The following is a 26,522-nucleotide window of genomic DNA, read 5'->3' as shown; positions in this document are numbered from 1 at the left end:
AGGTCATGATGGCTGCTCTAAGTTCACTTACAGAACTTTTCAAAATAAACTGCTGTAGTGAGTCACATGTATTTCAGTAAAGAAAAATACATTCTAAAGCAGTCATTTTCAAGTATTTATTGTGGAATCCTGTACAGAAAATGTTTATAAACAGACTTAAAACTTCTGATGAGCTGAGGTTTACTTCACGAAGCTGAAGAAGTAGCCATTGCTTCTTCATAAGCCTGCAGGGCAAGCTGGATATAACCTTCTCTCTGGGATTCAGTTTTTACAAATACCTGCAGCCATGGCAGGAGAGAGGTTAATTAACAACAGAGTCATCATGCCAGTGTCAGATAAGCCTCCCACAACTGAAATCCTGGTGCAGCTGTACATACATACAGTTTAACAAAAACCCCAGCCTGTTATGTACAACAGTTCTGGTTAAATATCTGCTTCCTAAGGTGAGGAGAACTTTAACTACTAAATGCGGTTCTGCTGGTTAGAGGCTCTCGTCTGCAGGTTAAACAGTTTAAAGCAGAAAAGCTTACCTTGATCAGATCAACTCCTCCAAGTTTCCCTTCTTTAGCTTCCTTTGCTGACTGACATTCAGGGTGAAGCATATGATACAGTGTAATTAAACTTGTAGCATCCTCCAGCCTGAACAAAGAAAGGCTCATTTTAGCACGTCCTTTCTCTTCAGAGTATTTCCAGAGAGTGTATTTTGTGACGTACTGTGCACAGCACAGGTTGCCAAACTGCTGGTTCCACTGAGTACCCAGTCCCTGGACTACACAGGCAAATGCCTACATCTGTCCCTCCTGCAGCTGAAGCCTGATGGCCTGCTCAGCAGTAATACAGCTGACATCCCTCTGAAAATACAATTAATTTCCAATAGTGAGTGTTTAGTGAACTTTCTAACACAGGCTGCGATGACCAGTATGTTTTACAGAAGTAGCATTAGAAATCCTGTGACACAGAGCTCTCAGGTGAATTTAAAATGACTGAAGTGTGTGGAAGGGAAAGACATTCTAAACTCTGCATATTTAAATTGGCCAGATACATGAATTTTCCTTTTACTGATTCTAAATCTGATTCTAAACCAGGAATCTTTCTGATTTCTCCATATGCTCAGGTTTAAGAGCAAGATCTGACCACTGAAACAGCAGGAAATAAATGCCACCATCACTGCAACTTCTGATTGTACAACTTTCTCTCAGCTCTAGTATGATCTATTGAATATTGCTCACTTCATGGAACTTTGAATAAATTTAGTACTGTATTTTACAGAAATCCACCCATTTAAAATGAAACCTTATCTACATGTTCCTAAGCTACTTAGGAACTGTAATTAGGAATTGCTCTAAAACCCATAGTGTATCAACCTTATAAGCCAAAACTGAGCTCAGTATGAAAACATTAGGCTTTAAGATCAGCAGTGCTCAGAGCTAGAACTATCCTCACAATTACATGGGAAACAAAAAAAAACCCCACAAACAAAAAAGAAAAACAAAAAAAAACACCACCACCAACAAAAAAACCCCAACAAAAACCCAAAAACTACAGAAGGCTAATATCTGCAGAAACTATATATATATATACACACACATATATATACACACACACACATATATATACGTACATACATATATACACATATATGTATATACACACACACACACCCTCCAACTTCATGGACTGTTCCTGGTGCTGCTGTACAGTACCTGTACAGCTAATAGAGCTGGTCTAAACCATTATGCAAATGGAAACTTTCGTCCATCTGACAGAAATACTGTTTTTATTGCCAAACAGTGGTACTTGTTCTAAGGCTAAGCAGGATTACCAAATGCCAGCCTGTACTCACAGGTCTCTGTTGATCATGTCTATGAGTAAGCCATCTGTCTTCTTCCTGCTGACCAGGTACCACACCATGCCCCCGAAGTGCCTGGTTGAGCGCAGCAGGTCGTACTTGGCGTGTTTCTCGATGTCCTCGTAGGTGCGGTGGTGAACCTGCACACACAGGGCTGTTTCACTGCACAGCTGGAGCCTGGTGACAGCTTTCCCCTGCACCTCTCTGAGCTTTTAATCCTTTTCATTTCACTAAGGTGCAGGAGTAAGCCACATGCTGAACCATATGCCTGTTATAATTCAGGGTAGCACTGGGCTAGCCCAGGCCTTGGTACTTCAGCATAGCTAAGTATCCCTAGCTGGTCCTGCCAGCTCCCACCAGCAGTCAGTGTGACTTCAGCAGCACAACCCTGCTAAGAGCCCCTGACAAGTGTTACCCTCAATTCTGCTTTGATACCTGAATAAGGACTATTTTTGTATGTGCACTACCTTTCTAGGCTGGTGAAAATTACTTGTGCAAGATCCTGTTTTACTGTTCTGCATAAAAATAGATGCCAAAACTCATCACAAGGATAATCTATATGGGAAAATTAGAGCACATATGACCAACACCTCCACTCCCCAAACAAATATTTATGTTTACAAAATAAACCCTACAACTCTCCAGCAGGATTTTTTTTTTGCTAAAAAAGGGAAAGTGAACTCACTCTGATATAGTCAGGGGAATCTGGCTCAAATTGTGCAATGCACATGTTCAGGACATCTTCATGACGGTCTTGCTGAAATACAGTCTGAAATAACAGTTTAGATTCAGAAATAGATTATGTAATCACACCATCCCAACTCTCCAGAATCAAAAACAGCAGATATAACACTGTTCTGGGCAACACTTACAGTGAGTAAAATGGACAGAAGTACAGTAACTGCCCTGATGACATAATGTTTCTTGATTTTTAATTCTGAAACACCAGTTCACATTTCCAGATTAAATGTGCTATTGTTTCTAGTGTAACACAGTATTTACACCTACCCAGGACTTACCTGGTCCTAACCTGGAACTTTGTTTCAAGTATTTTAACCAAGTTACAATGAAAGACGACTGTTCAAAATGGAATTCAAGCAGCTAAACACACCCACGCAGAATGGCTTATTCAGAGTTACTCTGCCCAAAGAGCAGAGATTCACTGTCAGACTGCAATGAAGTGAAAGTGCTCAGTTTCAAAGCCAGGAAGAGCTTACCCCTAGGTTTTCATCCTTGAATAATGTGGGGGGAATCACCCTGCGCCCTTCCTTTGGGAAGAATATCTGGATCATCCTGTCTCGTTCCTCCCAGGTGGCTTTGCGTAACACTCCGTTTGGTTCTCTAACTACAATGAAACGTTCCTGGAAATGAGATAAAAACCAAACATTGTCTAAAGCCTTCTCTTTTCATAGCCAGAACCGTCCAAAAAAACCCCTCATTTGTCAAAGTCCTTCTACTCCTAAAGTCACCCTAGTAACACCAGCTTCTAACGGACTGCTGCAACGCGCCAGATTCATCATGTCTGCCTTTCTACCTGCTTAAGTACTGCTTTTGCACTCAGTTTTACTGTCTGACCACCATGCATGTGCCAACACGGAGCACTACAACTCTGAGAAGTTTAGAGATAACATAACTCACACCCAGACAGGCAGTTATCCTGATTTTATCATTTGATAATCCATACATAATTAGGAATGCAACTGTCATGTGCTTTTTTACCTTTTAGGTGCTAGAATCAACTAAGGGCAAGTGCAAGGCAAAAAAAATACAACAAATTAAACAATATACTCAGATCTGTTCACAAGTAGAATTGCTTTAGGGTGGCAAATGGGAAAGTTTGGTTGACAAGGAAGTTTTCAATATGAAGCAGCGGTTCATTTCACAGGACCATCGCTATATCCGTATTTGAACCATAAAGGCTTCTTGGGACTCAAAACTTTGTTAAGAATTTTTCCAGTCTCTTATTACTGGTACTTAAAGACAATTAAGATGTCTCATTACACAAAGAAAACTTTATCCCTATACTCCCCAATTCCATTAGACAACTATTTCTTTACAGATTTCCTGGGAATTCATTCATCATTTCCACCAGCTTTCCACCAGACCTTTGCAACTGTGGAGTAGCTCCACCTTACAAAGGAATCCAATGCTACAGAAAGCTTCTAGGAGCATGAAGAAACTCAGCACTCCTAGCATATCACAAGCACCTGCTTATAAAATAATTAACTACCTACCACACAGCTTTCCCCATGCCTGCTTTTGAGTAGCAGAATGTAATTTATGATTATCAGTTAGAAGCAAGTACATAGAAATACATTTTTCTCTACTGCCTTGTACCAGACTGAATTTTCAACTCCTCAGCCCTTTTGCAAACTGATCCATCTACATTTTCATTAAAGCTTATTTTGAGAACAAATTCATACTGTTGATCACAGTACTTACACGATGTGGAATGGAGTAACTTAAATCTGTAAACACATATTTTGCAGTTTCAGTTCCTTCAAGGATTTTGTCTTCTGCTAAGACATCATCAATTGGCTCTCGTTCATCCAAAACAGGGGGCATGATTAGTTTTGTTTTAGCTTCCTCAATGGCTTTTTTTGTGGCCTTGTAGGGGAAAAAAAGTAGTTTAATCTTACAATTAAAAATATCATCCTATTGGAAAGATAACATACAATCTGGGGACAAATAGTTTCATTTAGAGAAGCCAGTTTTTTTAATTCTGCAGTTGAGAAAAAAGTGAGACACCAATTCCACCTCCAGGTAGGTAAATTTCATGTTAACAATTTACCGCTACTAAAACCTGGACAAAATGCTGGAGGAAGTTACAAAACTACAACAGACAAACTACTGCAAACACCAAGTCTATTTCAGATGTATTTCCATAGTAAATTTCCCCCAAAGTATAAACCACAGCCAGCAGTTTGTATATAGTTTTAGTTGTGGCTACAGCAGAACCGGCTTAAGTCAGGTCCCTTTGTCATCCTGAATGAAGTCAGACCAGAGTGGAGAGGAAAAAAAAAGCAGTCAAAGGATTCCCAGGGCTACAACTTAAGTATCAGATGAAGGTATTTGACAGAGTTAGGAAGCATAACAGGTTAATAAAGAAAAACTGACAATATTTCCTTCTATATTCCATCAAAATCGCACAAAATTGGACAAACCAAATTATTTCAAGTGAAGAAACACAGATTTACACTCACTTAGGGAATAATTTGAAACAAAGTAAAGAAACCAGAATGTTTTCAAACACAGCAGTAAGGAAGGCAGAAATCTGGGCTATTACAGGCATTTGGCTAAAACCAACACTTACTTCCGAAGGAAGCAGAGCAGCCTACCTCTTCTAGCTGAGCTTCGGTCATCAGCTTGTAGTGGGGCGGCTTGAGGTCCTTTTTCACAGGCCGGAACACTTTGCGCAGGTCGAGCCCCGTCATTTTGTAAAGCAGTGTCTGAACCGCTTCGTCCGTGAAGGCGGGCTTCGGCGGGGCGGCCTTTCCCTCTGCGGGAGTGGGCACACGCTGTTACCCGGGGGCTGAGGGGACGGCCGCGGCCATCCGCTGCCCTCACGGCTCCTCCCGCCCCGCCGGGCCCTCCGTGGCCCCTCACCCGCCCCGACCGCATCCCTCCCCACGGGGACCGCAGCCGCCCACCACCACCGCCACGCGGGGCGGCTGAACCCCGAGGCTGAGCGGCCTGGAGCGCTCTGAGGGTGCTCCCGGGTCCCCTCGCGTACCGCCCGCATCCGCAGCCAGCGCCCGCCGGGCGGGGAGCGCCCACAGCGCCCGCAGCCGCGAGGGCAGCGCGGCCGAGCCCCGCGCCCCCAGCGCCGCCATCTTCGCTCCCGCCCCTTCCCGCCCCGCGGCGCGCCGGGAAATGGAGTCCCGGAGCCGCGGAATAGTCCGAGCGGGCAGGAAACCGCCGGGAGCGGCGAGTCCCGCTCCTCCCGGGCCTGCACAGCAGTCACACCCTGTGCCAAAAGTTGCACCTTGTGCCTGAAGCGTTGTCCCAATGCTTCTTGAACTCAGACAGGCTTGGTGCTGCTGTGACCACTGCCCTGCAGAGCCTGTTTCAGTGCCCAGCCACTCTGGGTGGAAAACCTCGAGATATCCAACCTAAACCTCTCCAGGCTCAGCTTCAGACCGTTCTCTCGGGTCCTGTCACTAGTCGCCAGAGAGCAGAGATCAGTACCTGCCCTCCGCTTCCCCTCATGAGGAACTGTAGATTGCTATGGGGTGTCCCCCGCGCCTCCTCCCGGCCTGGGGGAGACACGCCGTTCCCCGGCACTCCTCGAGGAAAAGAACAAGAACGTTGTTGCTCCGAGCGCTCCCAGCGCGTTTGTGCCATTAAAACGCTGCTGAGGGCCCGGTGAGGGCGGGGAGCCTACTGTGCGGCAGTGCCACAACCCTGGCAGGAGCGCGGGCTGCCCGGCTCCCTCAGCCGCCCAGGGCACGGAGCAGCCCTGCGGGTTCCCTTCCGTGGCGGGGAGTTCCCGTAAGAGAAAAAACGGGGGAATTAAGGCCACCGTGCGGGATTAAAGCGCTGTTGAGCCGCGGCCGCCGCGAGTGCGGAGAGGTGCGGGCGGCAGTGGGTACGCGCTGTGAGGGACGGCGGCTGTGAGGGACGGCGGCTGTGAGGGACGGCGGCTGTGAGGGACGGCGGCTGTGAGGGACGGCGGCTGTGAGGGACGGCGGCTGTGAGGGACGGCGGCTGTGAGGGACGGCGGCTGTGAGGGACGGCGGCTGTGAGGGACGGCGGCTGTGAGGGACGGCGGCTGTGAGGGACGGCTCCCGGCCCCGTGTCCGGCCAGGCTGCCCCACGGGGAGGAACAGCTGGAAATCCGCACATTAAACCCCAGCTGGCTCTGTGTGTGCCGCTCCGGTCCCGCATAATGCCCGGAGCCACCTGTGCTCTGCGGAGCATCGGCCTCGTCAGCCCGGCCACGGCTTCACTGCCGCGCCTGCTGAGGAATGCCTGCCCTCATGTTCGGGGAGCTTTAACGCTTCTGTAAAGGAAGGAAAAAATATAACTGCACTTAACCATAAAACCAAAATCAGCTTTATATTCAGTAATTTAGACATACTGGCTCTAATGTCTGTGAGGAGGGAGGACTGACTTTTTACAACTGGGCCTGTTTCAGGGGGTTGGAAGTTTATTATGACTTGAAGTTTATTTATTCTAGTTGGTATCTCCTGTTGTGAATTTCAGTCTTACAGACTGCGCTTAGGGGGGTGTGAAACAGAATTTGATCTTGAAGGTCTCTCCAAATCTTGATTATTCTACGATTCTCTTATCAGCAGGCAAGTCTCTGTCCAAGAGCCCAGAATGCCTGAAGTTCCAGAAGGTTCAAAGCCACCCATCGGTGCAAGCTGGCTCACGACTTCCCATTGAAACAGGAAAGATTTCATCTCCAGGAGGGGCGACACAAGCAATGTGCTTATGTTCTGTGGGTCTCCAATTGTTTTAAACTTTAGAGGGTTGTTCATTGCTTTGCCACATCACAGTCTAAGTTATACTACTTTTGAAAATGAGGATTAAAGTCTGGGAGAAAATGAACGCTTTTTAAGATATATTTGTTTTAGTTAGAATAAACTTAAGTATCAACTAAAAAAATGTATTCTTATAATTATATTTCTATAATTGTATTTCTGTAATTATAATTTCTTATAATTCTTATAATGTTTTCTTATAATTGATTTTTTTTTTTTTAATAGGGAGTATTCCTGTTTTCCTCAGCCTTATACCCAAACACATGTTCTGGGTTGAATTTAATATTCAGGCTTTTCAATATCCTGGCCTTGTCAGGAAGGTTGCAGGAGGATATGTTCGTCTCATATTTGCCTTGCTGCAGCTAAGTTTAAATTACTGGGTATTGCAGAGGGTAAATGAAACCCTTAATATTATTTTAATGTAATTTTGTGCAGAATTTATTAAAACAATGCTAAGAAAATGAAAAATAATTTTGATGAAATGGAGAAGGTGTTGTTTTTCAATTCTTGCATGGAAGATCTCTGGAGTGAGAGCTATACCCCTATAAGGGAATTGGGAAGTTTTTTGGCAATGTGCCTAAAAGCCACTTCAGACCTGTTCATGAGTTTGGATGGCAAGCCAACATCCATTTTAATTCACAGAAGTGCTTAGAAAAACAACAGAATTTATTGGGCAATATCCAGGAGAGGTTAAATTCACATTGAGTCTGTACTGAAGTAGTAACAGCTGCTGTGAGGATTAACCTTTTTGGCTGGTGGGATGAAAGGAAATATTAACTAACTATACTGTAGATGGAAGTATAGCAGGTTAACATCATTTATAAAGTAGGATCATTTATTACGAGTGGGTTGGTTATATTTTATTGTGGTTTAAATTTATACTGAAGTAACAGCTTTAAATAGGATATTTTGTATTGATGTAGTCAAAAACATAACACCAGCTTGAAGAATAGGTGGTGTAAAAATCAATAATGAAATAAAGAATGTTTCTGAGCTTTTGTTATTATTTTCAATGCATCCCAGGACAGTTGCTGTTGGAAAATTACAACCATCTGATGATGGGTGGATGTCCTCAGTGAAACACACCGGTGGTGCAAGTCTGGATTATATTGGGAAAGTGTCAATACAAAATCATCTGCACAGTTGGCATTAATTTCCTTTTCACTGGCAGTTTCAGGAGAGCAAAAGGATCAGGTAACTGCTGAGAGTGCACCAGTGGTTGATATCTCAGGGAAAGAGGAGACAAATGAGGAGCTTAGGAGCTTGTGTTGTTGCTTTGCCTATTTAATTGATAAAATTAGGGGCTGTAGTTTACTAGTCTTCCTGAGCCATAAATATGTCAAATTAGTAGTGAGAAGTTGTTTGGAAGGGAGAATTCTGTCTTGGAAAAAAAACAGACAAAGTGTCAGGTTTGGTAACTGTGCATCCAATTGTTATGTGAAGGACACAGAGTGAACCCAGAGAGCCTGTGCATGTGTTCACAGTTAATGATGTGACCTTTTTAAAATTAATGGTTGGTTCTCTTGTTCCTGAGAAGAAAAATTCTGGCAATCCTGCAGAACTTTTTTCTGGAGGACACAATGGACCAGGTTGGAAGCTTTTTTTACTAAACCTGCATGGATTAGTTTGAAGATAAATTATTTTTTCCAGAGAAGGTGTAGAGTGCTGACATAAGAGGGATGACACAAACCTTATTATATCATCAAACTGGTTTTTAAAGGAATGAAATATTACACATGTCTGGTTTTGTTCCACTGTGTACATTGAGGGAGTGGGTATTTTTTGCTGGAATCGTTGGAGTTGTCATTTTCAATAGCATAACCTATTTTCAGAGTTTCCCACTGAACATCAGGTAATGGAGCTCAGCTTCGACATTCTCACCGTGTGCAAGCTGCCTTCTGCTGCTGCAAACATCCCCAGCGAGAGGGACTGGGGAAACATGGTGCAAAAAGCTTCCAAAGCTGTTCCTTTGGTGTTGTCACTTTCAGCAAGTGCTCATAGTCAGCGCAGGGTGAAGACCAAACAGCCCTCGAGGTTTTATTTGTGCCGTGAGTATTTGACATCTGTGTTTCCAATTGGAAGGGGAAATGACAAAGCAGGAAGGATTATCTGTGCTCTTTATTTTCAAATTTCAGTCTTGTTTCAGCCACGCTTGCCCTGAGCTCGTGTGCTGTGTTCCTGTGGGCCACGGTGGGGCAGGAGCGAGGGTGTAAGAGCAGGGAAAGTGCCTGAGGAGCTGCAGCGGGTAATGTAAATAAACTGTTTTCATTAATGACCCACATTTGCCTCTGTCTCGCATAAAGCTGCCATAATCTCACTATAATAATGATAAATTAGATCCACACAAAGACTGTCTCCAGTAGTGGAGTTTACATACATTATTTATAGTAGGAATATAAATCCCACTTCAGTTTTATATTGTTTTCTTTGCTGCATTATAAGGGCTTGAGCCAAAGCCCATTAAAGTCCTTTCCTAACTTCAGGAGGCTTTGAATTATGAGTCCCTATTTTTAAAATTAATTTTATTATTCCTCTCTCTTCTTGTAATACTTATCTTTTAAAGATAGTTGTCAAGGACAGAAATAATAGTACATATTACATATTCAGTATTATTCAAAGTAAGGTATGCTTTCAGTAATTGTTGTTTTTCCCATTCTTAATAGTTTTTAACCTCCCTCTACATTCCATCACTATTTCAAGTCCTGTCCTTCTGGATCCAAGTGCTTGCCAGGGCACTGTGATCTAAATCTGGTGTGCAGCACACTGTTATGTGTGGGCAGGTGGGATGTGTCTGATCCCTTTGTTTCCACAGGAGAAGGACAGAGCGATGATCCTGGCAGAATTGTTGGTTTGTTTTGTTCTTTGGGCACAGGAAAATTAGGAAATGGTACCCTCCAGTTCAAAGGTTAATTATATTATTTTCCTTCTCTCCTGTTGCTAGCACAAGTAGTCAATACCTTGTTCTAATAATTGTACTTTTATCTGTTTTTCACTGAAACCTGACACCTGAGAGAATCTTCTGAAACCAGAACTGTCCAAATTAAACCTAGATGTGTGTATTGTCTGGCCTGTTGTCAAATGTTTCATAAAAGTCTAAATCCCATGTGTCTACTAACTAGTAGTTTGTCATGTTTTGTCAACCTCACAAAGAAGTGTGGAGGTCTGGTTTTCCTGCTTTTTTTAATCCAAGTTTCATCTGGGCTATTGTCTCATTTTATGGTTTTCAATTTAATTATTTTATCAACGAATTTACCTGGCAAAGAAGCACATCCCCCTAGTTACAAACTGTTTTAATACCTCTCACTGGTGACTGCCAAGTTTTGTTTCTTCCAGCCTGTTCTCATAAGAGTTGATTATATTAACGGGCAACCACTTCACTCTTCAATTGCTTCAGAAGGTGAATATATTTGTTTTCTCGTGACTTGTAACAGTTAAATACATTAATTTTTCCACCTCAGAATGGTCCAGCTTCTATAATTTTGTTTATTTTTTTTTCCAGTTTAAAGAGCTGTTACTTCACACCAACCATCTCGTTGCTTAGTGATGCCAAGAAATCACTCTTATCTGCATGCCATTCCCTTCTCAAGTTCTTTTTCCCTTAGAGATTCATCTGGCTGGGATTCTTTTACAATTTCACTTCTCCTTTTATGCAGTTACTTTTCTTTAAGTGCCCTCATAGTTTCTCATAGTACCCCTAAGCCTTCCTGTCTTCATATTACTTTGAATTCATCTGGATTTATTAGGATGTTTTTTGTCACCTTTATTCTTTATTCATCTCTCCACAAATTAATTTTTTTGTGGAAATAGCTCCTGTAGTTTGCCATTTAACAGTCTGCACTTTTTCATTTACTTTGTTGTTGCTGATAAGGGCATTGTGTACCTTTGGCTTGCTATCGTATATAAAAATAGCCTCCATGACAGGGCTAACTTTTTTAACTATTTCATAATATCACACTATTTAAAACAGAATCCCTTCTCTTTTAAATGTGGCAATGGAGATGTGTTTGTATATTTGATTTTTTCCTTCTGTTTTTTTCTTATTCCTTCCTTTGGATCCAGACTGTAATACAAATTAAATTTGCTTAGGCAAACCCACTGTGCATTTAAAAAAAGTAATTTTAAAGACGGGTTCCTGGGGGTCTGACAGAAAAGCTAAACCAGCTGTGCTCTCCAGGACAAACAACACATAAATCTACAGTATCTTTTCTTCAGAATCAAATAAGTGAAAGAAAAGCCTCAGAAAGTAAAATATATTTTTATCTCACAGAAGCAGAGCTAAAAGAATTTTGTATCCGTTTAAATTTTAGCCATTCCTGTGCCATTGTAAAATCCAAGCTCTATTTACATGTTTGTTATGAAGGTTGTCTTTAGGTCCAAGAAGAAATGGTTATTCAGCTCTTCAGTGAAGAGCCAGTCTCACAAGAACACTTTCCAGTTGTGTTTGTTCTAGCTGATTTGCTTGAATAGAAAGGAAGCAAGAAAATTCTTGAAACTAAAACAGAAATACAATTAATTTGGTCAAATAATTACCAGATTATTTTTCCCCATTTATTTCTAAGTAAACTTCTTGACATTTATTAGGTTGCTCACTGGAGCTAATAGGAAGGCTCCTATTAATTTTTTGGACAAAGTGTCTGATTGGAGAATGAGATGATTTCCAGAAGAGGCACAATAAAAAATGATTCAGTTGGTGCTATCCCTGCTGTATTTGGGGCAAAATATATATGTATGTTCTTCATGAAGTGTTTTAAACCTGTGCAGCGAGTAAGAAATTGCATTTATGCTTCTGTGGGTTTTCAGAGAGTGTTCATAGGTAGAACCCTTCATTTGCACAGGGCTTTCTCCTGCATGCCCTGCATGCTGCCCATGGCATCCTGCAGGAATGGAATGGGTACTAACAGATGGCAGGGTTTGTGTGCTGGGGTAGAACAGGTGCTGGCATTTTGTGAAGGCACATTATTTCGTATCTTAATAAATAATGTAGCTGGGCAGCTGGAGGGATCTTGTAGTGGTTTTATTAAATGCTTTGAGGCAAAAAAAGCCAGCAGATAGCCCCATGGCAGGGGAAATATTAGTGACAGAAACAAAGCACTGCCCTGTGCACAGTGCAGGGTGTCCCCATTGTCAGAGAGATGAGTGTGGGACACAGAGGGAATTCTTCCAGTGTTGGGGAAGGAGATAAGAAACAACTACAGCAAGCAAATAGACTGAAAATTAAGAAGTGAAAAGTGCTAGAAGTCCGAGTGTTTTTGTCTGGTTAGATCTTTTTTATTCATTTAATTTTTTTACATCTGCACGGGAAAATGGAATGTCTTGATCTTCCCTTTTATTTACTCATTTCTGGGAAGTCTGTTTCTGATTCCTCCCCTTATACCTGCTCCAAATACACACATTATATCTTTTCATAAACAACTTCAGAATGTAAGTGGAAACAATGAATCAATTTTCTTTTTGGTTATTGAGCTGAGTCAAGTGACAGAGGGACCCAGTGAATTCCAGACCGTCTAAAGAAAAAATGGAAGCAGAATCTTCCCACTTTGTTAGCAGCAAACTTCCAGACTGTCACAGCTTTTCAGGTAATTGCAGCCTCAGGATGCAGTTTTATGTCTACTCAAAACTGATCTAAGACTTTTCTGTTCCCTCTGTTCAAGCCCTCCCTAAAAACATTTTGTTTTTCATAACAGTCACTAAACAGAGTCGATAATTTCCTCTTGAATTTTGATGAAAAGCACAGTAGTTTGTGACACAGAAATTCAGGATCTGACTCTGAAAGGGAGCTTAAATGCTGCATGGAAAAGCAAACTGGATTCTGTCCCTTTAGAGGCTCTGTAGCAGTACAGACCTCTCCTAAACCTTACAAGGGGTTTCTGAGATGAGGCCAATCCAAGGGTATTTTACAGAGAGTTTGGCAGCACTGAGATAATTTCACTTTTCCTGGGTGCTCCACTGCAGCAGAATTGCTCCCAACCAAGTACCATTCATTTTTTTTAAGGAGGCAGGGGAGTTTTTGATTGATATGTACAGATTTAGCAGGGTATTGCTTGGCATGTTTTGTGTAACAGAGTCCAAAATTAACTGTGCAATTTTTATGCACATTTCTGCCTGAAGGACTGAATATTTGCCCTTAAAGCAGAGCATCATTTGAATTAGCTGTTCCTCTTTTCCCTGCTCCTTTCCTCTCTCTTTTTTGAATTGTAGACCCAATAAAACTTCTTCTAAATGCTGATACAGTGCATCCAATTCACTATATTCTCTAAATATGATTATATATTTCCTACTAGTGACAGTTCAACATTGCTTATAGTCAGACATTCTCTTGCATTCTCCTCATAATTTCCTCTGTCCTGCTCAAAAAACAAAACAACAAAAAAATCCTCCTTGTCATCTGTCAGATGCGATTTTTTTATCATATGGTACTGCACTGGTGGCAAACAAAACTGATCCGTGTTTGTTATTGTGAACTAATTTAGAATATCCTTTCCGAGTTCTCGTTGTCGCTGCGGATGTGGTCTCGGGCGCTAGATGGCAATGTGGCTGTGTGACATCCAGGGAACGGCAGCAGCAGAAGTCTCAACACGTGAATCCTCATGTTTCAAAAATATTTGTAATATTCCCTTTTTATTATGAAAACAATTATAATGTGTAAATGCTCCGGTTTTGCAGTCTAAAAGCTTTACAAACTTTCTTTTTCCTGCATTATGACTACACAGGGAACATTTCTTAATGAGTTAGACTGGTGAGTACAACATTTTCCCATTTTTTGGTCTACTGTAAAGCTCTCCAATCGATTAATCCATCAAAAGGCAGAATTTTCAGTTCCTGGCATCATCAGCACATTCCTTACCATGAAAGAGGAAGGAGGAATGACAGAATGCTGCCCTCCCCTCTCTCCTCAAATAACCTTTTATTTGGTGTCATGGCAGTGATGAGAATGGACATTTTAAAACTCAGGTGAAAGCAAAAGGTGTTAGCTGGCAATAGCAACCTTATACCTCTATTTCAGGCTCCAGAGTCATCCTGAAGACAACCAGGGCAACAGCTGTTACTCTCTCAGTGTTTGAGTGCTCTTGGATGATTTCAAAAGAAGTGGCTTCAGAACCACTGCCCTTGCATGACTGATGATTTTTGAAGGGCCCAGTCCTGCACAGGCTCTTTAGAAAAGATTATGTGTGTTTTGGGAATGAAGCTGAACCCCTTGTGGTGTGTTATTACTTTTCTATGTCATATTCTACCTCTTTCTTACTGCTTTAGGTCTCCCTCTTGACCAGCCTGCGTGGGTCACTTTTTATCAAGATAAACTTGTGTCCTGTGTTTGTCAGGCTTAATGATCTCATTTTGCAGACAGGCAGGCAGAAATAATGCCTTGAGGAATTTTGCATGGAGTGTATTATTGCTGTTCAGACAAGAGGGAAATATGGAATGGTGAAGGCTCACCAAGGCTGTTAGGGGTGGCCATTCTGCCTAAGGCACCCCAGAATGTTCTATTGCTCCTGCCACTGGAGTGCTCTCCATAGGGCAGGAAGGGTTTGTGTCTGCAGATGTGTCTGCCTCTGGGACAGGAGGGTGAACAGGCTGTTTCAGCTGTGCTCTGATGGAACTGGGGGGTCATCCATGGCCTGTGGCTCCTGTTGGATACCAGGATGAAGGGAGCATTGTCTCATTATTCTCAGAGGCAATGCTGCTTTCAGTGCCCAAAAGGAGAGGCAGAGCTCAGAGCAGACATTTGATTTCAGGCTTCTCCCAGTTGCCTTCTCCATCCGTGTGCAGCATCCAGTTCTGTCTCATGATAAACACCAGCAGTCATTCCATTGGGAAAGGAAGCTTGGATGGGAAAACTAAGATATTTATGGCCTTTATTAATGACCCTTCTCTGCCCCCAGTCTCTTTTTTGCTGTTGGTCTCTCTGCTCCCTGTTCCACTCTGGTGTTTTATTTTGACATTTTTGACCTCTCATGCACTTCCTTTTTTTTCCACCCATTGTCTCTTTCTGTCCTCGTCTTCTTTTCCTGGCAATAGGGCGTATCCCTGTGGCACTTGGTTTTGTTTGGTTGGGACTGACACCAGTCCCCACCAAGAACATTTTGGTTTGGGTACTCGTAACTACTGTGTGTAAGTGTAAACCTCTCATGGCTACAATCTTTTATTTCTCAATGACAAACACAAACAAGGAAAGCCCTTGTTTAGTGGAAATGAGATTTGGGACTTCCTGCCGACTGATCAACTGTAAAATTAAAGCTGAACATTTTTGGAGAGCAGTGCTGAAGTAAAACAAAATACACCCAATGAATCACGTAAGAATTTTTCTGAGGTTTGAACTTTTGGGGTTTTCTTTCAATGATTCAAAATAAAAATGGAATCCAGACTGGCCACAGAGCTGTCCCCATCCTCTTACAAAGTAATCAGACTCAAAGCAAGCAGATACACACCATGAGCACATACAAATTGTGTCCCTTTTGAAGCCAAGGGTTTCTGTGCCATCCCTCTGCCAGGAGTGCCACCTGTGCTGAGGGGCTGGGGCAGGGCAGGAGCTGCAGCCCACCCCACTGCCAGGAGCCCCCAGAGCAGGGCTGGGCGCTGCTGTGGTTTGCCTTGAAAGACAAGCTGGGCACAGCTATTGCTTGGGAACAAAGCTGTCCTTTGAGGTTATCTCCATGACCAGATGATATCCCCTCCTCACAGAAGGAATTTTTCCTCCCATCCTTCCCACTGATGACACCAGTGCAGAAAACTGAGAGTGCTGTGTCTGGGGAGGTGTCTGTGCCTCAGGGTTCTCAGTTCCCAGGAGAAAACTCTTCAAAACGCCTTTTCCAAATCAGTTTGTTTTAATAGCAGATTAAATGCCCTCAAGTCTCCTACTTGTGTTTTCAGTGAGAAAATGGCCAAGCAATAGCTGAAGCCCCTCAGAGAAACAGGACATCCTGAGCTGTGGCAGATGGACTTCCTTTACACAGTTTTAATGAAAATTTTCAACAATAGCTCTGTGCATGTTCTTAGGGGGGTTAGCAAGTACACATGTTTATGTACACACACACACACTGTGCAATGCTACACAAGCTTTTTAAAATAACATACAAAATACTCAGTATATTTTGCAGGAATAAATGTGTTTTGTAAATATATGTATACATATATTAACTGTGTTATGACATAAGGCAGGATTAGGTAGAGAGAAAATTTCAGGATGTGGGTGGCCATAGTTGAAGGTCTTACAGGGAGTGTTCAGTAAAATATCCTTGGAACATCAAATTAAAATAAATGAAGAATAAACTTAACCAAAGTATCAGTGAACATAAACAAATCTTCATGCTAAACAAATAATCCAAGGAAGCCAAAGTGCAATAATTAGAAAGGGATAATTATGCTTCCTCTGCTTCCTAGAAGAGCAATGTAAGATTTTCAGTAATTTCCTAAATGTATGGTGTAATATGCAGACAAAAAATTACAAACCCCTGTTGAAGTTTATGCTATACAAGAATCTATTCTGGCTGAGAGCCTGTTTCATGGCAATAAAGACACAGAGAATGAATAAAAAGTTTTGAAATATTTTAAAGGTGCTGTCTGCTATAACATAAAAATATCTGGAAATGTAACATAGAAGAAAACAGTTACAATATTGTAATTTAGACAGGACTGTGGTAACATATTATCCAGTCATTGACTCTGTTGTCTTTAGCTCACACATTTTCTTCTTTTGAAGGAGATTTTTTATTTTTAATGTTTGTGATTGTTAATTTCAGTTCATTTCTGAAGTACCAGATTTCTAGGAAGAACAACAGATGAGCACTGTTCTGATGTCAATTATCTGGAACTGTTCTGTGGAACTCAGTTTAGATTTTGAAGGAATGCTCTGAGGTAATAAACTATTCTTATGATATTTTAACAAAATTACATTGTTGTCAAAATGCAGTAACACCATGAAAAAAATATTTATTAAAAACTCTCTACATTTTCTCTTATATGGTAAACAATCTGGTCTCTAATCCCTTCTAGATGAGCTGAACCTCATTCCTATGCTTAGAATGACCCAACAATAATTGCAGCATCACCTTAAGCCTCTCTTTTGTGTTTTTGTTCTCCTGTATTTGCAGAAATGTGTCAGCATTAGAGACCCACAAACAACAGTGACAAATACATGTCCCAGATTTTATACAGGCACGACTGGGAGGCTTTTCTGTTGCTCCTGTTAGCACAGTGTGGAGAAGCCTTCCCAAGATGCTTTAGATAGAGCAAGGCTATAAAACAACAGCACTCAATGTTTTGTTTCAAAAGTTTGAGTCATTCTTAGAACTGGTAAAGAAGGTGAAGACTTTTTGTTTTCTAATCACGAATGAAGATGTGAAAAGTCCTTCTCATTTTGTGTTTCAGAACTGGAACCCCATTTTGGTGTTCCTGGGAAATGATGGAATGCAGGCAGGGAGTGTTTGCTCCAAAGCAGGAGCACTGTGGTGTCCCTGTTAGCTGGAATAGCTGAGCCCTGAAGGTGTGTGGCTGTGAGAACTCCACTTGCAGGCCAGTAAGGACAGGCTCAGGTAATTTATAACTGCATTTAACACACACTCAAGAGTAGAGACAAGTAGCAAAACTTGTGCTAGAAAATGTGGATACAGGTGAGCAGGCTTTGTGTAGATAGATGGATGTGAATTCTGGGAAAGAGAATATAAAAGCTTACACAAAATGCATCTCATACAGAAGAAGTATTTAATAATCTTTAATTTTTCTGCATATTTGACTGTCTTGCATTTTAAATTCCACCATAGAAGAGATTTTTTACCATAAGCTTATTTTCAACTTTCTGAGAAGTTTCTTAAAGATTCTGATGCAGCATCAGAAGGAAAAATAATTGGAACAGTAAGTAGCAATTAGATGCATTTTATTAGGACAGATATTTGCATGGCCTGTGCTATGTCCAAGAGTCATAGAACTTAAGCCTGTAGACTTTAGGAAAATGTTTGTTTTATACCTTAGGTCAGAAGCTTTTCACTGTCAACCTCTTTAAAGTCACTGTGGATTTAAACAGAAAAATTATGTCCAGAATATTTTGGTCTAATGTCCTTAGAGCCCTTAAGAAGGAGAAAGCCCATTGTCAGTAATTTTGGTGTGGTCTAACGCTGTACCTCTTTAGGATGTATGGAATGCTTCATGTCTTGTGATGGATAATTAGCCCTGTCACTGGGAATATTCCTGTAGGTGTCTGGAGGAGCCAGTGAAGAGGAAGGGCTGATAAGTGGCCCTGAATCAGGAGGGGGTTCGTTTGTTTGGCATGATGTAGGAATCTGCTCAGTGACTCTGCTTCCTGCATGCTGCTCAGAAGGTGAAGCTGCACATGGGACTGAGGGGGAAGAGGATGACTGTGAGCAGACAGACACAACCATCTCAATGCAGGGCAAGAGTTTGTAGGGATGGGATTTGCCTCCACACCGGGAGAAGACTTAGCATGGAAAAAAGCAACCTGTGCCCTGTATCCTGAACTTTTTGTTTTGTTATAAAGCTTTGATTTAAAAGTTTGTATTTGCATCTCTAATCAAAACTGAATTCAAATCTGAGCCTGAAGCTCAGGACACAAGCTGTTATCCTGCTTCCTGTTTTATTTCTAGAGTTGTGCTGCTTGTGGGACTGAATAGGATCACTAGTCACTTGTTTGAAGTTAGGATTTCAGTGATAGGTTTCTCACAACTGCCCAGCAGATCCAGTTGAGCTGGGTATCTTTGGGAAATCAGGTGCCTCGTTTTCAGTGATTGGTTTCAGGTCTCCTAGAAATTTAATCCCACAGCTGTCTAAAAAGGACAATTTGTACCAAAAGACGTGATTTAGGGTTATGTGGATACAGCTCTATGTTGCCACATCTTTATTCTTGAGAATGATTAAGATATTGTGATGCAATATTATTTGATGACCCAAATGTCCAGTTCCAGTCTGATCTTTCTCTGAAAATGAACGTTCAAACAAGTCATTCTTCAGTTGAAGATTTGATGCACATACTAAAATAGATCACTACAAAAGTTTGATAAATTCTTTGCATAGACCAAATTCAAAATAACGCTTTTCTAGACTGCATTTTCCATAAATAACTAAAAGTTGCAAAAGCATTACAAATTTGGTTAGCATCCAGGCATCTATTAACATCAAGAAACAAGTAGAATCACCTGCTGTGATTTAATAGCCCTATTGGCTAGAAGTTAGGAAACTCAGTTGGGTAATGCCTGGTTCCAGATCCTTGTTAACTGAACTCAAAAGCAACCTTGAGCTGTCTTCTAGAGGCTTTATTTCCCCTGCATGTAGTAAAAGAGTAGAAACAAAGTAGCTCAGAACACAGAGGATAAAAATTGATCATCTCGTAGCACCAGGCAAGCGACCTAAAACATAAAGTGGTTTATTGTGGATTAGTTATCCTAGTTTTGGAGTAGTCCTCAGAGAATGAGTGGAACCATCTCTCCAGCCAGAAGAACCCAAAAGATAATGAGCTCCCAACAGGAACACGTGGGATTTATTTTGTTTTGGTCAAAGCTGGGACATTAAGCCACGCAGACCTGAGCTGTTGAAATTATCATACTTCTTTCTGTAACTGAAAACTCTGGGCTAACTTAGCTGAGTGTGTGAAGGTGTCTTTTAGAGGAATGAGTGTCTTGGTTTCCCACAGCTGGATTGCATGAGGAGAATGTATTCTGTGTGAAAACTGAAAAGGAGGTGTTGTTCAAGAAATTACAAGCCCTACAGGTCCCCCTTTAGTTTTTAGGCTTGGGAGAAAGTAGGGAAATGAAGTCTTGGCTTCCAGTAGAGATGAACTTCTGTTTCTTGATTCCACCTGCCCTGGCTGGAGCGCACGTCCTTTTTACTCCCTCCCTGCCAGCTCCTGGGGAAGAGGGTGTTGCCTGCCTTGGTGTTTGGACTATTATTGCCCAGGCTGCTTGTGATCATACAGTGTCACCTGCATGAGACCTGACTGCTGTTTCTTCTGTCCAAAAATTGCACCAGCAACACCTCCCTCAGTGTTCATTAGCTCTCACTGTAAGGGAGGGTTGAGATAGGGGTAAGAGCTGCTCTCAAAGGAACAAGACCCCATGGTTGAAGTTAACCCCACAGGACTTTCTTAAAGCCATGCAGGAAATCTGTGACAGATCCCAGAATAAATCCCAGATTTCCTGTCTCCTCCACTTGTGCTGTAACTACAAGGCTCAGAATTTCTTAGCTGAGGAAAGTGCTGTCCAATATTATCTTTCTTTTTCTGGTTTACTGTTGCTCCAGTTCACTGCACAAGTTGCTGCCACATGTTAGGCTGTTCACCCCATGAGTCTTTTTTTGTTGTATTTTATGGAACATGCATGAGTGTTGTACAGTGAGAAGTGGTAAATGCTGAGTACCACTACTCCAGCATTCAAGCAAGAAACACTCAATAAAAGTGAGTATTTGCAGGTGAAGGTAATGTATTGTCTGAGACCCTCTTCAAACTAAACTGCTCATACTTCTAATCTAAATAGCATTCTTAGAAGCAGGTTTGGTATATATCAAATAACAACTGCCTGTGCTAAGATAATGCATACTGATAGAGTTAAATTATTTGAATAAGTAATTTTCCTTAGTGCATATGCCTCTTTGTACTTTGGAAAATTGGCACGTTCTGTTGTTTTAAGCATCAGTCCTCTTTAATGAATTATAAAGTAACAGATACAGCATTGTCAAGGGAAAGTAACTCATTGTGGATCTATAATTGAATGAGATGCTCTGAAGATACTATGACTTGGGCTTGATAAAGAGAAGCTGAAGGAATTTGGTTTGCTCTTTGGGTATCTTAGATATTCACATGGGTTGCTGAATGTCTCATTTTGGGTTTTTTTTAGATACTTTGCCGCTAGGTTAAACTTTAATAGTTTTCGTTCTGTGCTTCTCAATTTGCCGTCATATGGTTCTTCTTTAGATAACATTACTTGTACAAATTCCAACCGAAGCAAAATCACTAATCTTTAGCCAGTCTTGACAGCATTTCTAATGCAGTGCAGCTATGGAATTTCATTCTGTCTTCTTGTTGCTAAATAACTGAACAGAAACATGGGAACAAATGAGCTTTGCTGAATGCTCCGTTCTTCATTTATAGGATGACATTTAGATCACTTATTAAAGATGTCATTGTTTTAAATGCAAAACCATTATAGACTTCAGTGGGCAATTTCACAAGCAGGATGCTGAAGGTTTGTGCTCTACAGATCTTTAAAAACAAAGCCTAACTTCCAGCCTAGCACAGAAACTGATGCTTGAGTTTGCAGTGAGCTTCTCTGAGTGGAGCCCAACCAGTGCTGACCTGAGGGACACCTAAGGAGATCTGCCTGGTACACTCTTCCCAGCATTCTGGGGCACAAGCAGCTTTTCCATGGGGCAGATGTGGGTCCACAAGAAGGTTGATGTTTTGCCATAGCCCCTGGTTCCTTCTACAACCAAGAATATTGAGCACCGGCGTACAGAAATCCTTTCCTTTGCAGGGATGAGTTCTCTCCCACTCACCATTACCCTGGTGGGCATTGCCTGGCCCCACACAGCTTTCTGTGCACCATCAGGCTGGCTCCCATTTCAGCCATGTCTTTCCCTTTACTGTCCTCATTCCCATTTCAGCCATGGCTTTCCCTTCACTGTCCTCATTCCCATTTCCCAGCTGGTAATCCCAGCTGGATTACCAATTGCTTTCATGTAAAATTGGTTACTTTTTGTTGTGGGAAGAGTTACTCTTTGGGGTGGGTGCTACCACTGTAACATCTGTCCTGATTCTGAACATACTGCCCTGCAAAATAAAACAGAAAATTAAAGGAACGGCAAATTAAGGAATGGCACCACTGACTTGAGTCCATTTCAAGGCAGAAGGATAATGAAGACGAAGATTTGGAGGATGATGGTGAGGGGGATGATGTCTCCCTTACATGAGTGTGACATGGCACAGATCCAGATACTGAACTCCAGTTAAGTCAGTGTAAAGGGGAAGTGATTTGATGGTTATCAAATTTTTAGACTGTAAGAAGCATTAAGAGAGTTATCGCTGAAAAGGAAGAACTTCAGTCTCAATATGCTTTTGAGAAAGAGAACACTGTGGTTCTTAATTAATTTTTCATTTTTAAAAGGAGAAACAGTAGATATCCTACCTGTCATCTCCTAAACAGGGCTTTACACTGATCTCAGTATTTGATACTCATGTTGTATAAAGGCCTCTGGTGGCTCACAGTGGACTTAAAATAATGAACTGGCACCCAGTCTCTGAAACATTTTTCCACATTTTCTGAGCTGGAGATGCCAGTCTGCATGAGCTACCAGTCTAAATCCTAATGGGCATGGAAATAACCACCTCAGCCCTTCAGTTCCCCTTACCAGGGTATCTAGGAAGAGAGGCCTGGAAGGAGGCAGAGTTTACAGCTCTGTGTGTGTGCTTCTGCTGAGGAGCTTCCAGCTTCACTCCTGCTGTAGTTGGGTGAGGGATATGATAATCAGATATCTTCTAGCTGACTAAGAAACTGTGTTCTAAGGGGGAAAGATGCTTCTCTTGCCACTTCTAATTACTTTCTTTCATCTCTCACCTTTGATTTATAATCATTTTTACTATACAATGTATAAAATAGAGAAGTATAGCATAGCTCCCAAAACAAGCTCGGTGTACATGGGAGGGTTTATTCAGACACTGAAGGATGCCCTCTGTACACAGAACAAATCAGTCCTTGGACTGCAAGGACTGCAAGGCCAGTCTTGCCAGGAGCAGCTCTTGGAATGACAGGAGATGTTTGTCCTCCAGCTGCTGATGCCACAGAGTCTGGGCAGCCCAGCCAGAAGAGCTCTGGGCTAGAACTGAGCTCCTAAGCTTTGCCTACACCCAAATTTTCATTCACTTTTCTAAACCAAGTCCTTATATTTAAGGAATGGAAAAGTTGCTAAATTACTGCATTCATAGGAAATCACCATGAATTAACAAGCAAGATTAACAGGAACAGAATAATAATTAATTATACATGAATGTACATGGCAAACACTTTTGATCTCATAGCATTTGTGTTTAGCTTAGACTTTGAATATGGAATGTATTTACAAGCTGACTTTGTATATGGCTGAGGACACGGCATTTTCAAAGTTCTGAGTTAGATGACACCAACACATTTTTCTCACCCATAATAATCAATTCTGAGACTCATGGCTTCACTCCTTGCTTATGATCAGCACAGCACTACTCTTCCTCCCACTGCACTGCATTGCTTCACTTATTAGTGCCAGTTTCTGCTTAGACCCTGCAATGTACTCAGGACTAACAGGGGAAACATATTGGTCACAGGTCACCCTAAATGGATAAATAAGTTTCAGAGACACAGAGGACTTTCAGTGCCAGCACAGAGCTGAAGTGCTCCATGTTCATTTGATAGCTGTCTCTAGACTTCTTTTTATCTCTGTAGTTTAGAAATACGTACATGTCTCTGTACCTGCAGAGTTCTTCTTACTTCTGTGATGCTTCATAAATCCAAAGTGATGTGATTAGCAATTTATGTCATTATTTTGATTGTGATTAAGACAAATTAAAGAGAATATAAACCAGCTTCAGTTAGAATATTCTGCCTTTCCTATAATGTACCCTTTATTTAATTTAGTTGCTTACAATGGTTGTGCCTGGTTAATGAGGCTACATGCAGTAGTGGTGTTAGCAGAAACCATCAGGTCTCTTCATGCTGCTGTTTTTAGTAAGTCTGATTTCTTTGTGAAAAACAGCTGGTTTGTACTTGCTCTGAGTTCAAAGACATAATCAACAAACCTCATAGTTCTGCAGTCAAAAAGCTGTTTAGTTCTATGAGACTAAGGATTGATTGCAGGATTAGAATATCCCTAATAACAGCTGGCTGCATCTGGAGAGTTCTGCAACCATAGTTTCTTCCTTCATCTCATTTCTTAGTTTCATAGTCTCATTACATAGTTTCTTTCTTCATCATCATTGGTTTCCATTGTTTCTTTCTACATTGACCTGAGATGCAAATAAATTTTAAAAATTCAGTGTAATTTCCCAAATGAAACTTAACTGAGATGCTTTTCAGGATTGAATATAAAGATATAACCATGGTGTAGGTACATGCACTTTTCAAATTTGAGAAAAACTCAAATCTTATCTGCTTCATATGGAGCATGTCCATAAATAATCAATAATGCATACTGTAAAATAATAACATTAAAATAATTAAAAATTGTAGTCAGTGTTGTTTACCACAGACAGAATTTCAATTAACATCCTCCTTCAATTCTTCTTGCAGTTGTCTGTGCAAATACCCCAGCACCTGGTTACCATGAACAGCAGCAGCCATTCTCAATTAACTGCCGAAAATGGCTCTTTTTTCCCTCCTAATTCCTGTTCTTTGTGTTCATTCAGTGCCTGTTTCAGGGATAAGGACAGACATATTTTAACACCTTCCTGATTTACAAACCCCATCCTGCCAGGCAAGAAGGAGCTGACTTCTAACAGGTTTCTACAGTAAACAGGAACCCATTCCTGAGCTGGATGGAGTGCTCACCCAGGAGCTGCGTCCCCAAACCTGCAGCAGCTTTACAAACCTCACAGGGGCTGCAGAGCCAGCCCCAGGAGGTGCCCCCCACTTTTTCTGAGCAGCTTTCCCCTCGTGCAGAGCTGCTGGGGTGGAGCAGCAGTTCCCAGGGGCAGGGGATGCGATCTCTGAGCTGCACAAGGAGTGCTGCTGGCAGCAGGGGAGACACGAGCTGAGGCAGGGCAGCTGCAGTGCTTTAGCAGAATCTTGATATTCCTCCTCTTGTCGAGCTTTGTTCTTTGTGAAAGAGCTCATATGTCAGCACTTGCAGTCTAAGATTCCTCACGTTCTTGCTGGCATGGACAGGATGGACTTGCAGTGGTATTTTCCTCCCAAATAATCCAGACTGTTCTGCACCTCTGCAAAGCAATCATCCAAAGCTTGGTGGGCAGGGTTGCTTTTCCTCAAATGAGTGAGTTTCACTCAGTTAAAGCTAATATGTACTAACATCCCTTAGTTGCTGATAATTTTTATTTTGTCTAATAATTATTTTTAAAGCTGAATTTTTAACCACTGCACTTCAATAATTTTATAAGGATTTATTAACAAGCCCCCTGTACTCAGTGCTTTAATGAAGGCTGATAATCAATTGTGCAGTACTCTCTGGGAAGGAAATCACTCTCCTTCTAGAATAATCTCTTATTGTGCCACTTTGAAAACATAGTATAATTATTTTCTCAGAAAGTTAGCAAAGATAAATGTACACCTTAACAGTAAAAAATGAAGTAGAACTGCTTAGATTGCTTGGTGTACCCCAAAATACTTTAGACCAACAACAGGGGATGAATTTTCTTGCAGAACTTTTTAGCCTAAGCTCTTTCTAATCTTCACAGACATGGAAGCAGCACCCCTTATACATATTTGAAATAGATAAGAAAAGAAGTTGTGTTTGTTGTTTTTTTTAATTTCTAATTTAGAGCTTTAAAAGAAATGCTGTGGTGCTTGCCTGGATGCTTTGGAATCACAAAAAGAATTTTTTGTTTCATTCCAGTGAATATTTTCTCTTGGCAAGGTTTGTTATTTCTAGCAGACTGACCCCATCTAAAAAATCTTCCCAAAACTTTCTTGGTCTAGAACTGAGTTGAGAATTTTTGTAGGCTTAAGAATTAGTATTCCTAGGGAATATCCATGGGAATGGCAGTTGTGAGTGATAAGAGGGTCACCCCTTAATCCTCCTGCCCCTCAGTGCTGTCATTGCTGCCTCCTCAGTGTGAAGGAGGAGCTAGATCAGCACCAATGCAAGTCAAAGCTACTCAAAAGTATTTTTTTAAAGATGTTCTTCCCCCAAAACCATCAATCCCCTTTACTGGAAAAGCTGCTTTCTACAGCATCCCTGTCCTCTAAGCTTCCTAAAATGATAATGAAAAGAGCAGGGCATACCTGCTGAATCAGCTGCTGCTTTATTAGAAAACCAACTGGGGGGCTGGAGAGGGGGAAGTAAAAATCCCCTGGTGTAGAGAGTTCACTGCAGAGTCAGTTCAATAAAACTTGTGCTTCCCAGTCCTGGCAATGCATTTGGACATTTCAAAGGGCCTGATAAACAGCAATAGCCTTGTCTCCCACACATTAAAGCTTCATCACGACACCGAATGAAAAGAAGCAAAAGCTGGCAGCACAGTAAAGCAAAGGGTAAGGTGTTCCTTG

The 26,522-nt window shown here is 41.5% G+C and overlaps 1 protein-coding gene and 4 long non-coding RNA genes across 7 annotated transcripts in view; 3 read left to right on the top strand and 2 right to left on the bottom strand.

Annotated features, from left to right (window-relative positions):
- Positions 1 to 102: 102 nt before the first annotated feature.
- On the bottom strand, positions 103 to 6,549 carry MRPS22 (mitochondrial ribosomal protein S22). Of its 2 annotated transcripts, none has more exons than XM_086844286.1 (8): positions 5,835 to 6,549; positions 5,188 to 5,348; positions 4,292 to 4,456; positions 3,067 to 3,210; positions 2,535 to 2,618; positions 1,844 to 1,989; positions 531 to 639; positions 103 to 278 (listed from the first exon to the last, which is right to left on the bottom strand). In XM_086844286.1, exons 2-8 carry the CDS (start codon positions 5,281 to 5,283, stop codon positions 186 to 188), a joined length of 837 nt encoding a protein of 278 aa, XP_086700412.1. In that variant the 5' UTR covers positions 5,284 to 5,348; positions 5,835 to 6,549; the 3' UTR covers positions 103 to 185. The 2 variants fall into 2 exon arrangements, with proteins under 2 accessions (XP_086700412.1, XP_086700411.1); XM_086844285.1 differs by lacking the exon at positions 5,835 to 6,549 and adding an exon at positions 5,583 to 5,714.
- A 72-nt stretch (positions 6,550 to 6,621) lies between these two features.
- On the top strand, positions 6,622 to 7,522 carry LOC147651195 (uncharacterized). The gene is made up of 2 exons (XR_015274585.1): positions 6,622 to 6,712; positions 7,144 to 7,522. It is a non-coding gene; the product is annotated as an uncharacterized LOC147651195 (long non-coding RNA).
- An 836-nt stretch (positions 7,523 to 8,358) lies between these two features.
- Positions 8,359 to 26,522, top strand: part of LOC147651191 (uncharacterized) — an 89,454-nt gene continuing 71,290 nt past the window's right edge. The window contains exons 1-8 of one of the 2 annotated variants that reach the window (XR_015274583.1): positions 8,359 to 8,529; positions 9,168 to 9,187; positions 9,324 to 9,383; positions 9,471 to 9,580; positions 12,799 to 12,911; positions 13,806 to 13,939; positions 17,073 to 17,187; positions 17,701 to 17,864. This is a non-coding gene — a long non-coding RNA (uncharacterized LOC147651191). The other variant, XR_015274584.1, reaches the window with a different exon arrangement.
- On the top strand, positions 10,161 to 10,789 carry LOC147651194 (uncharacterized). The gene is made up of 2 exons (XR_015274588.1): positions 10,161 to 10,240; positions 10,669 to 10,789. It is a non-coding gene; the product is annotated as an uncharacterized LOC147651194 (long non-coding RNA).
- On the bottom strand, positions 16,864 to 26,391 carry LOC147651193 (uncharacterized). The gene is made up of 2 exons (XR_015274589.1): positions 26,259 to 26,391; positions 16,864 to 22,102 (listed from the first exon to the last, which is right to left on the bottom strand). It is a non-coding gene; the product is annotated as an uncharacterized LOC147651193 (long non-coding RNA).

This window comes from Cyanistes caeruleus, chromosome 10, assembly GCF_971803275.1.
Source record: "Cyanistes caeruleus chromosome 10, bCyaCae1.hap1.1, whole genome shotgun sequence".
NCBI classification, from domain to species: Eukaryota; Metazoa; Chordata; class Aves; order Passeriformes; family Paridae; genus Cyanistes; species Cyanistes caeruleus.
The sequence above is the reverse complement of the archived record's forward strand: the minus strand, read 5'-3'. Positions and strand labels throughout refer to the sequence as shown.

Excerpts from the sequence above, each read along its gene's own strand:
- MRPS22 (XM_086844285.1), bottom strand. The coding sequence starts at position 5,682 with ATGGCGGCGCTGGGGGCGCGGGGCTCGGCCGCGCTGCCCTCGCGGCTG. Across the intron at positions 5,349-5,582 it reads GCTGGCTGCGGATGCGGGCG|AGGGAAAGGCCGCCCCGCCG; the intron begins GTACGCGAGGGG and ends CCACTCCCGCAG. Across the intron at positions 1,990-2,534 it reads ATTCCCCTGACTATATCAGA|GTTCACCACCGCACCTACGA; the intron begins GTGAGTTCACTT and ends CTGTGTGTGCAG.